General features: G+C 43.4%; 2 protein-coding genes and 1 pseudogene across 12 annotated transcripts in view; 1 reads left to right on the forward strand and 2 right to left on the reverse strand.

The window, feature by feature from the left end:
* The window catches only part of EFCAB5 (EF-hand calcium binding domain 5), a 114,145-nt gene extending 103,358 nt beyond the window's left edge, over positions 1–10,787 (reverse strand). For 6 of the 8 annotated variants that reach the window (XM_067715344.1, XM_067715341.1, XM_067715337.1 and 3 more), the window contains exon 1: positions 10,655–10,749. The gene's annotated coding sequence lies outside the window, so the exon portion shown is untranslated. Of the gene's footprint in view, positions 1–10,062; positions 10,196–10,654 lie in introns of those variants that run through there. The other 2 variants (XM_067715338.1, XM_067715339.1) reach the window with 2 other exon arrangements.
* Positions 711–2,943, reverse strand: LOC137213010 (elongation factor 1-alpha 1 pseudogene; annotated as a pseudogene).
* Positions 10,395–12,093, forward strand: part of SSH2 (slingshot protein phosphatase 2) — a 252,214-nt gene continuing 250,515 nt past the window's right edge. For all 4 annotated transcript variants that reach the window (XM_067715348.1, XM_067715346.1, XM_067715347.1 and 1 more), the window contains exon 1: positions 10,395–10,673. Coding sequence is in view for 3 of the 4 variants with exons in the window: in XM_067715346.1 (XP_067571447.1) it covers positions 10,611–10,673 (63 nt within the window). In the remaining variant the exon portion in view is untranslated. The remainder of the gene's footprint in view (positions 10,674–12,093) is intronic.

Genomic DNA, 12,093 nt, shown 5'->3' on the forward strand with positions numbered 1-12,093 from the left:
GAAGTCATCGTTTAATGATAAAAGAGTCAATTAATCAAGAATTATGGGTTGCAGAATTACAATATTAATTGAATTCAAATTCCAGCCAAGTTATTCATGTCAAAATTGAGGGATTGATTGGGAAGGAGTACCCTGAAATTTGGAATGGGGACATTTAGTTGGACTAGGAGACTGATAATCTCAAACTTCTGAGTCACTTTGAGCCTTTTTTGACAGTGAAAGCAGTTTGTCCTCTTGTATTTGTGAAGAATATCCTCTTAATTGAAAATTTTGTAATAATATCATCTGGGGCAACTGCCTTGCATGAGGATGCCCATTTTCCTCAAGACTCACCACAACCACCTCTTACTTATAGTAGATTCGTTAACTCAAATCAGGTCTTTTTATTTTCTCATTAAACTTTGTTTCAATGGGTCTCAAAATTCTGTGACAGATTTTTGGTCAAGTTGTTTCCATAAAAAAGTACTGATTTTAGGGCTTCCCAGGTGGCGCAGTGGTTGAGGGTCTGCCTGCCGATGCAGGGGACACGGGTTCGTGCCCCGGTCCGGGAAGATCCCACATGCCACGAAGCGGCTGGGCCCATGAGCCATGGCCGCTGAGCCTGCGCGTCCAGAGCCTGTGCTCCGAGATGGGAGAGGCCACAACAGTGAGAGGCCCGCGTACCACAAAAAAAAAGTACTGATTTTAAAAGCTAACTTAAAACTGCCACACATACCACATATCCCAGCAATCCCACTCCTGGGCATATACCTGGAGGAAATAATAATTCAAAAAGATACATGCACCCCAGTGTTTATTGCAGCACTATTTACGATAGCCAGGATGAGGAAGCAACTAAATGTCCATCAACAGAGGAATGGATAAAGAAGATGTGCTACATATATACAATGGAATATTACTCAGCTATAAAAAAGAACAAAGTAATGCCATTTGCAGCAACATGGATGGACCTAGAGATTGTCATACTGAGTGAAGTAAGTCAGACACAGAAAGACAAATATCATATGATATCACTTATATGTGGAATCTAAAAAAAAGGGTACAAATGAACTTGTTTACAAAACAGAAGTAGAGTCACAGATGTAGAAAACAAACTTATGGTTACCAGGGAATGGGGATGGGGAGGGATAAATTAGGAGATTGGGATTGACATATACACACTACTATATACAAAACTGATAACTAATAAGAACCTGCTGTATAGCACAGAGAACTCCACTCAATATTCTGTAATGGCCTACATGGGAAAAAAATCTAAAAAAAAAGAGTGGATATAGGTATATGTATAACTGATTCACTGTGCTGTACACCTGAAACTAACACAACATTGTAAATGAACTATACTCCAATAAAAATTAAAAAATGAAAAATAAAATCAAATAAAGGAAAAACTGCCACACATAAAACAAATGGTTGACGAAATATTCTCCTTTCCTTCTGAAGGTTTTGTGATGCAGTCTTTTACTATTAAATGGCCAACTGAAGTGAACAGTCCTAAGACCGTTCTTCCACCACTGATTAAGACTGGGGTGGCAGGTATTGGAGATAACATTCATGTAGCCTTCTGAGCTTTCTGGGCAGACTTGATAACCTTGCCAGCTGCAGCTGCCTTCTTGCCCACTTTTTTTTTTTTTTTGTCCACTACTTTGATGACACCCACAGCAATTGTCTGTCTCATGTCGCGAATAGCAAAATGACCCAGAGGAGGATAGTCAGAGAGGCTCTCAACACACACGGGCTTGCCAGGAACTATATCAATGATGGCAGCATCACTGGATTTCAAGAATTTGGGCCCACCTTCCAGCTTTTTCCCGGAATGATGATCAATCTTCTTCAGCTCAGACAACTTGCAAGCAATGTGAGCTGTGTGACAATCCAGCACAGGTGCATATTCAGCACTGATTTGGCCTGGTTGGTTCAAGATAATCACCTGAGCTGTGAAGCCCACTGATTCCATCAGTGGGTCATTTTTGCTGTCATCAGCCACACTGCCACGACAAACATCTTTGACAGACATGTTCTTGACACTGAAGCCCATACTGACCCCAGGAAGGGCTTCACTCAAAGCTTCATGGTGCATTTCAATAGATTTCACTTCAGTTTTAACGTTGACTGGAGCAAAGGTGACCACCATGCCCGGTTTGAGAACACCAGTCTCCACTCGACCCACAGGGACAATACCAATACCACCAATTTTGTAGACATACTGGAGGGGCTTGTCAGTTGGACATGCTGGTGGCAGGATGCAATCCAGAGCTTCAAGCAGCATGGTTCCACTGGCATTGTCATTTTTATGGGTGACTTTCTATCCCTTGAACCAAAGCAGGTTAGCACTTGGCTCCAGCATGGTGCCACCATTCCACCCAGAAACTGGCACCAATGCTACTGTGTTGGGGTGGTAGCCAATTTTCTGAATGTAGATGCTGACTTCCTTAACAATTTCCTCTCAGCTCTTCTGGCTATAGAGTGGCTTAGTGGAATCCATTTTGTTAATGCCAGCAATTAGTTCTTTCACACCCAGAGTATAAGCCAGAAGAGCATACTCACGGGTCTGCCCGTTCTTGGAGATACTGGCTTCAAATTCACCAGTGCCAGCAGCATCAATCAGAACAGCACAATCAGCCTGAGATGCACCTGTAATCATGTCTTTAATAAAGTCTCCGTGTCCTGGGGCATCAATTATGGTCACATAGTACTTGCTGGTCTCGAATTTCCACAGGGAGATATCAATGGTGATAGCATACTCACATTGATCTTTCAGTTTGTCCAAGATCCAGGCATACTTGAAGGAGCCCTTTCCCATCTCAGCAGCCTCCTTCCTGAACTTTTCGATGCTTCTTTTGTCGATCCCACCATATTTATAGATCAGATGGCCAGTAGTGGTAGACTTGCCCAGATCTACATGTCCACAGTGATGTTGATGTGAGGCTTCGCCTTTCCCATTGTGGCTTAAATTTAGCGGTGGTTTTCATGACACCTGTGTCCTGGTGGCAAACCCATTGCGAAAAAAGCTAAAATCAGATATTAAAATGCTCCAGCAGGGCAAATACAAAGTCTAACCAAGTGGAAATAGGTTTTATGGCAAAATATTTTCATTATTTTCTTGTTTAGTGGCAGAAGCCCAGGGAACATACATGAGTATATTATAAGGGAGTTAAAGGAAGGAGCACAAAATATAATACTGGGTTGGCTGGAATTTATTGATATGGGTACCCGTATCAGAAATTAAGGATTTAATGTATTAGCACCTACAGCTGGAAGTGACACTCACTATTTACTTGGTAAGTTCACTGAAACTTGGACTCCATAGTGGCCTATGTTTAATTAAGTGGAGATACTGGAACTTCCTTGGATAATGTAAGAGGAATCCAAAGTCTTAGGGATATGGGAATGTTGGAGTAGATTTATCACATTTTGACTTGCATATCCACTCCCCACAAGTATATTCTCCAAGAGAACTTGGGGGGTGTCCCTCTACTAAAGCACTGAAAAATACATTAGTGAGTGGAAGTACTTATATCCTTGAAAAGCTCTATGTTGGCTTTCTTCTGTAGGCAAGGCATGATGGGATGACCCATTTCAGGCAGCAGAAGCCAGATGTCAGTGTTTATCCACCAAAGACAAGGCAGGCACATTTACCATAAAGAGAAGTAGAGATACAGTGGTAATCAGATTATTTTTGACATTCAGCTAAATGATTATGGTGGTCCCAGGATTAAAATAGATGGGCAGCCTAATAAAGTATTGATCATCTACACATAATATTTAAAAATCTATATATGGTAGCCAAAAATATGACTTTAGTCACCATAGTGGAGAGTTCTGACTTCTCTCACCCAGTTTCCAGAGCTGAGCCTCTTAATTGAAAGGGCAGGCTGGATCCCCTTAAGGAAGGATTCTGCAGCACTACCATAGCATATACTGAAAATCTTCCTCCAAGTCTTCTCCACAAAGACCTTAGGCCATTTCCTAAAATGACTGTGTAATGAGGAAAAAGATTAATATTCAGGTATTTCAGGGACTTCTAAACATTGGCATTAATTGGTGTTAATTTCTGGGGACCCAAATGCATTCCACCAGTTTAAGTGGGGCCTGTATTGGACAGGTGAGAGATGGAGTCTTAACTGGTTTGTGTTTTGCTTTTTAAAATTTATTTATTTATTTATTTTTGGCTGCGTTGGGTCTTCGTTGCTGCGCATGGGTTTTCTCTAGTTGTGAGCCGGGGCTACTCTTCCTTGTGGTGCGCAGGCTTCTCGTTGTGGAGCATGGACTCCAGGTGTGCCGGCTTCAGTAGTTGTGGTGCACAGGCTTACATGCTCCCCGGCATGTGGGATCTTCCTGGACCAGGGATCGAACCCATGTCCCCTGCATTGGCAGGCAGATTCTTAACCACTGCGCCACCAGGGAAGTCCCCTTAACTCAAGTTTGTATCACAGTGGGCAGAGTAGGCCCATAGAACCACTCTGCGGTGATTTCACCAGCTCCTGGATGTATAATTAGAATAGATACCTGGTAACTGGCAGAATTTCCATATTGGTTCTTTGATCCTGGAATAAGGACAATGAAGAGCCATGTTGAAGCCCTTGGGAACCCCCTCCCACCTCCCCCATACACCAGAAGAGTAAACAAAAATTATTGCTTCCTTGGGATGGCAGAATGGGGGATTATAGAGATTAGTGACACCAATAAAGGTTAAAGGAAGCAGGAGTGATGAAATCTATCTCTCGCCAATTTAATTTACCTGTTAGGCCTGTGAAGAAGGCAGATGGATCTTGGAGAATGAGTGTGGGTGATTATAAATTTAATCAGGTGATGCCTCCAATTGCAGCTGCTCTTCCATATGTAGTAACTTTACTGGAGCAAATCAACACAGCCAGTGCCACTTGGTATGCAGCTAGTGATCCAGCAAATGCTTATTTCTCCATACAAATTGGCAAGAAACACCAGAAGCAATTTGCTTTTACTTGGCAAGGCCAACAATATAACTTCACAGTCTTGCCCCATGGCTACATCAATTTTCCTGCTCTCTGCCATAATATAGTCCACAGAGATACTGAGCATCTTCACCTTCCAATCAGCATTAAGTTGGTCCAGTACATTGATGACATTATGCTGATTGGATCCGGGGAACAAAAGGAGCGAGGTCTTTAATTGTCTTCATGAAATATATGCAAAACCAACGGATGGAAGATAAATTCCACTTCTGGTATCAATTTCTACATCAGCCAAGTGCCAGTTATTAGATTATTTTCTCAGCTCCAAATTCACCCTTTTGTACTTTTCTTTCATGCTGGAGCTGGAGTATGAAAACCACATTTCTTTGCCTTGCCAGCTGGCTCTGTTAAGCTCTGCTAATTGGGGGCATCAGATGGAGACCACAAGGCTGAGGAAGGACAAGAGACTTGTTCCTTCCTGTCTACCTCACGACTGCTTCCTGTGGTGTTTTGGTTCCAGTGTGCTTCACTCCAGCTATGCTTCTTTAACCTGGTAGCAGCAGCTGAATCCAGTTTGCAGTTTTTCTAAAGTTTTGTAGTTTTCATTGACATCAGCCAGCCAGTGTTCCTGCTGCAGAGGTCTGGGCCCCAGACTGCTGGGTCCCATGGAGCACCCCATCTAAGCTCAGAGACACCAACGGCAGCCAGGCAGTGTCTTCTTCTCAGAGACCTGAGTTTCAGCTCTGTGGGCTCACTCCTCCAAGTTTGTAATTTTTTTCCCTTTAATTCCTTTGTTTAGGTTGTTTTTCAGTCCTAAAGGTAATAACAGTTGCTACCTCTGTCACACCTTAGATTTCTCTTTTCAGTTTTTCAGTCACCTACTTAACTTCATACCTAGTTAACAATTCTTGTTAAATTATCTGTTCAAATAACTGGTGTGAATTTTATCTCCTATCTGGACACTGACTATCAATAAATTAGTATAAGATTATTAAAATTTAAGAATTACAACCAGGTAGAGGCAATACATGACTCAATCATACTCCACTCACTCTTAGCTATTTTATATTCTATCTCTATATATTTCTACTTGTTTTATAATTTGTAACTAGTCATTTCAAATGTAAGGGGTTGGATTATAAAGAATGATTTCCCCCCCCACATTTTAACAAGCTTAGCTATACAGTCTTTTAAATGACATACTTCATTTGGCCTGTGATCAATCAGTTACAGACGTACTGCAAGATAGTTATCTATTCAGCCCTAGGAGTGGCCTGAAAGGAGTATGGTGGTTGGTGCCGCTACATAATTCACCCCTGGCCAGAAGCAGTTTGACTTAAGGATTCTCAAAGAGTGACCCAAAGAATCAGAGTCTGATGATCCGTCCTAGTGTGCCCCATGGTTCCACAGGAGGCAAACACAATGGCGGACTTGCTTTATTAAAGGAAGTATCTTCTAATAAAGAAGCAAAGCAAAGGAATGTTCTATCTCTAAGACATCACTTTCAGAGGCCAGTTGCGGTGTGTATTGCTGCTCATCATAAACACTGAACCTTGGAGCTGCTGGAGGAGTGCATGCTCCAGGCACTCAAGGAGCAGGACTCAGAGCCTAAGCTGTGGCCAGGAAAGGCAGGGAAGTCTGCCAGATACTCCTCATGGACTCAGCTCTTAATCTCTCTTCATATATATTGAATTCTTCCCTTTGTTTATGGCTGATGTGCCCTTTTAGTTACATCCAAGTTAGCTGCAGAATTATTGCTCTCGTAACACAGTCCTACCCTGCAAATGGGAGTTTTGTCATTATTTGGTAAAATATACTTAATATGAAAAAGTTTGAGTGGATTCTAAATCCAGTCATGCTATCATAAGATATTACCACATTACATTTTCTAGTGGGAAAAAAGTAAGAGCTACTGGAGTCACACATAATTTATACTTGCAAATTTTGAATAGTTGTGAAAATTATTTTAAATTTATCACCTATTTGTATGAACTAAATTCTCATCAATAATGACTACTAATTGATCACTGTTAAACTGTCTTGTTCAGAAATTACATGCAGTCATTTCGGTCATAAAACCCTACATAGAAAATGTCATGTTTATAGAGGCAATCTCGGGTTTTTCATTAAATTTTTGAGAGACTTTATTTGGAAGCTTATACAAATTCAATATTTAATATCACCCTTAAATATGTTTGTTATTTTTCTCATTATAATTATAAAAAGAAAATAACTTTTTTCACCAAGCCCCATATTGTTGCCTCCAAATCCCCTCTAATTTATCCCAGTGTGCTGAACAATATCATTTCTATGGATGTCATGATATGAAAAAAGGTTGAGAAGCACTGCTTTAACCTTTAAACCAGGATTCTTAACCTGGGACCCCTTAATGCATTTCAGTGTGTGTGTGAAATATGTAAATGTATCTTTCTGGAGAAATGGCTAACAGTTTTCATCAGGTTCTCAAAGCTTAAGAACCAGCTGATCTCAGAAATTTCAAAAGCTCCCTTATAATTTCACCTTGAAGAAGTGATAATACAAGTTAAGGGTTAAATGAACTCCAATGGCACAAGGAGGCCTCCATTATCACAGGTGGGAAGAAGAAAGGTGCTCTAAATAGAGCTAGGAGAACTTTTCTCTTTGGCTCCCTCTTTTGGGAATCCTGCTCTTGGCCTCTGTCTTCTCGAATTCAGCTAGCATATTATGACCTCTTCCCTCAGATCACCAGAAGACCAAGTAGGAAGCAGGGTGGAGCCCAGGAAAGAATGGGTATAAATGGTGCAGAGAGCATAGACTGCAAATGCTCACATGTGATCCAGATCATTTCACAACGTGGCTATACTGGGATCTGTAGGCAAAGCCTGAAATCCAATATCATAAAGCATACATTTATTTGCCCAGACCTTTTCTGTGTTTCTAAAGCACTTTGTACATATCTAGACTTCTCATATATATATGTGTGTGTGTGTGTACTTCTGGGGCCTAGCAGAGGCAACTGAAGCAACAGTACCACTAAACCTTACTGTAATTATTTGATGAGCTTTTTCCTGCTAACAAGCTATGAGGGGTAGATAGACTTTTGTTTTTAAAACAGTGACTAGTGTATAATACACCCTTGGTATTTTCTCAATTAATGGTGAATAAATCAATGAACATGCACCAACAATTTCCAAATCTTAGTTTCCTTAAAAGGCATATGCCAGGAAGAGATATTTCTCCTGTAAATAAATTAACTTTCTGTTACAAGCCTTATGTGAATTTGGGTACCTTACAATCCCAATTTTGACCAGGATTTTATCACCTCAGATGTGATGAATAATGATGTACTATACCTACATACAAATGAGACATGTCTTGACCACTAATCTACTTCTCCTACTGTTAAGAAAAGGCATGGAATCATGTATTTTTCATTCTTTTTTTTTATTACCTTTCTGCTTGATGCTATTTTCTACACATAGGATACACTCAGCAAAAGCTCACTGAACTTGGAACAAACTTATGAGAATAATAAAGTTATCTTAATTATATATGGGGCTTTACAGTTCATATTGCACTTTACATTTTTTTTCTCATTTGATCACAGGAATCCTGTGAGTTAGAGCTCCGTTGCAGAAATGAAGAAACTAAAGCTCAAAAAGTTTAAGCCATTTGTTCAAGGTTTTACAGAGCTGGAACTAGAAGCCAGGTCTCTGATTCCTAGGGTAGTGCTCTTTCCCACTGTAGGATTATCTTACACTGTAAGATTATCATCTTCCGATAATGTTGCTACATAATGCTACATAAAAGTAGATAATCAGTGTTGCTGTCCCTGAGTCAGTAAGAAAATTAACATATAAGTACATTACTAAGACCTATTGATTTGAATAATACTTTTCTCTAGAATGATACTTTGGTTTATAAAGCACGTTTCATTTATTTGCCTTCATTCAGCTTTCAGCTATGTATAATTCTTACCTACGCATATAGCCTCCTGTTTTGTCTCCTAAGCTTTGGTTCAAAGTTCTTACTTCTGAACTTTGTCTTCTCTTTTCCTGTTTACTAAGTAGCTCTGGGAAAAACACAAGTCAGATTGTTTAATCTGTGAACCATACATCTTTGTTTAATTTTGTCTCGCAGGCACTCTTGACCACCACCAGGGGGCAAAAGCCTACCAGCTAGCTTCTCTGCAGTGCATTCTACATAGGACTGTACAGTACAGGGACCCTCAGTGTCTGATTCTTGATGGAACCTCCCTGCTAATTATTTCAACCACAGGGCCCCAAGGAGACAACAAAGGCTCAGCACAGAGGGCTCTAGTGGCACTTAACCATAAAGCGGCCAGAAAGAGCTCACGACAGCTCTGTCAGTTTAAAAGAAGCAATAAGATCCAAGAGAGTCTGAGCGATAAGGCGGTGGGTTAATAACTGCAAACTGCTGAATGTGTGTGTTTTACAGCTTTGATATGTATGGTAGTATTTACCAGCACATCCACTCAAATTGAGAAACAGCTTTGTCAACTCTCTTGCCCTGTGTAATCAATCAATGGCATTTGCATAGTGCGATTCCCCCCCCACCTTCAATCTTGATTTTTCATTACATTCTTGACTTATGTTCAGCTGATTTATCTTTTAGAAAGCGATTTCTTTAAACTATTTAATCGGCATTCCGCATGTGTCTATGAAATAATGAAATCTAAAGACGAAGGAGAGGAAACCCCTAGGAGCAAATCCTGTTTAGTCAAGAGAACTTCTTGCCAGCAGGAAGCAAGTGGGAGGTAAATAGCAGGTTGGACCCTTCCAACTCCGTGAGCCCAGCTTGCTCGGCCTCCCAGGCTCGCTCGGCCTCTCTGCACCTCACGAATAATGAATGAGTCCTAAGACAGGGGCCAGGATAATAGAGGAAGCACGAGGGTACCATAAAGACTCCCGGGGTATAAAATTACAAATCTTTCTTACTTTCAAAAAGTCTCATCCCAAAACATAGAGTCGGAGACGGAAGGGTGGGAAAGCTCAGAAAAAGCCTCCCCGAGGGCCGGGTCAAAGGGAGGGTCTCTAGCCCAGTAAGCCCCACCCACGCCCAGAGAAAGCGTTTGAAACCCCGCGGCGCCCTTTCCCATCCGGAAACATGTTTGCCTCAGGATTTTTACCTCAGTTTCTTCTCACGAAGGTGGGTTAAGCTGTGCACCCCACCTCAGAAAATGGTCGTCCCTCAGGAGTGGGGGCTCCAGCGACCCTCAGCTCCGAGACCCCGCCCCCCAACCCACTCCACAGCCCCCGGCGCAGCCAAACTGCGTGATTCCAGAGGCAAGGAGGAAACCCGGGAGGGGGCGGCGGCCCTTGGCGCACGCACCCGGCCGGCTTCCGGCAACTCAAGGGTTACGGCCAGGCGGCGGCGCGCGCCGAGGGGAGAGGCGGTTGCTGACAGGTGGCGCCTGCGCACTGGGAGCGCTCATTGTGCCCCGCAGCTGCCGAATCGCCCGCCCGCCAGCCGCCAGTTCAGCGCGTCAGTCTGCGAGAGTCCGGTGGTGGGTGCGGAGCCTGCTGCCGTTCGCGCGGTCTCCTCCTCCTCCTCCTCCTTCTCCCCGCCCCCCTCATCCCCACCCCACACCCCTTGCCTCATCCCGGCTCCGTCACCCTCCCGCCCCCCACACTCAGGACAAGAATGCCCTGCCCGGAACAGCCCAGCAGCGCCTAGATGGCTTTGGTCACAGTCCAGCGGTCGCCTACCCCCAGCACTACCTCCAGCCCCTGCGCCTCGGTGAGTCTTTCCCGGCAGCCGCTCTGCTCGCTTCTGTCACTGCGGCTCCGCTCTGCCTCAGCGGGTCCCGCCGAGCGCCACTGCGCACGCGCCGCGCCGCTTCCCAGGCCTGGGCACTCTGCTGCCGCGAACCCCCCACACCCCCCCATCTTAAAGACGAGCTGCAGGAACTACAGAACGTCGATTTGTGCCCCCATCACTCTGAGCACCTAGCGCCTCACAGTCCTCGCCCCGAACCCCCCTGTGGCATGCCTTCCTCTGGCTTGAGCACTTCCTTTCGGGAATGAGTCATTCTTGCTTTTCACCCTCCCCCTTCCTTTACCCTCTGTTGCTCCGCTGCGGGGAGAGGACCCTGGGACTCCTGCGTTGCCCCATACACACACCCACATCCCCTTACCCGCGCCCATTTCAGGGACCCGTTCCGTATTCGCACACTGCACGCCCTTCGGGCTCTCCGGGTGTCTTTCTTCACCCTGGTCACTCGCTGTCTTTTTGTGCCCTGTCCGTTGGGCTTCATTGGACGGCTGAACGGTAGTTACTCCTTGGTTTCTCCCCTCCTCCTCTCCTCCAAAGGGTGGCCGTGGTCTCTGCTCTTTGGATCTCTTACCTCTTCGAGGTCCCGAAGCATCTGGCGCTGCTTGATGACCAGTGCCAATTCATTTACATCTCACAGACATTTATGCCTTACACTCATTGCTCATGATCGTTCTTGTTCTTGGGTCGTGTTTGTATGGCTCGTTACTTCAGATGCCTGTGCCAGTGAAGCGTGCTTCCAGAAGGAAAATACCCAGTAACCAGCCTTTTCCTGCTGGGCCCTTCTTTACCTTCGCCCCACCCCCACTCCTTTACGCTCCATTCTTTTAGCCTTTTTTTTCCCCTGAAAATATTTATTTTTTTAAATAAAATATTGTACCAGTGGGGGGAAATGGGATCTTAAAAAAAAAAAAACTAGATGTTTTAGAGGGAATAAGTGGAATGAATATATGAGAAATTGGAAAAACCATTTTGAACTTCCTTCAGAACAGTAATTTAAAAAACTGTGTTGGTGGATGTAGTGGTTTCAGCTTGCAAAAACATATTCAGTAAACGCTGTACTACCTTCCACTGTAAAAATTCGGGTTACTCTTCATATGTATATGTTAACTGAGGTGTGTGTGAATGTTGACGTCTTGAAAGTGTGCTGGTTTGTAATTTCAACGTAGTTTCCTGAATTTCAAAATTTTGTTGTGTAGAGTGGTGGTTTCTTTTTTCCTGAGCTAGCTTTTGCACTTTGTGTGACCAAATTGGCAGCTGTATCCTAATTCTAGAAGTGATTATACTTCAGAGGTTACCTTACTTCGTGTTGTTTCCAGAGAGCAGAACTAGCTAGGATCCTTGGATAGAAAGAAATTCAGGGAGGCAGATTTCCAATCATTCTAAG

This window comes from Pseudorca crassidens, chromosome 19, assembly GCF_039906515.1.
Source record: "Pseudorca crassidens isolate mPseCra1 chromosome 19, mPseCra1.hap1, whole genome shotgun sequence".
NCBI lineage: Eukaryota > Metazoa > Chordata > Mammalia > Artiodactyla > Delphinidae > Pseudorca > Pseudorca crassidens.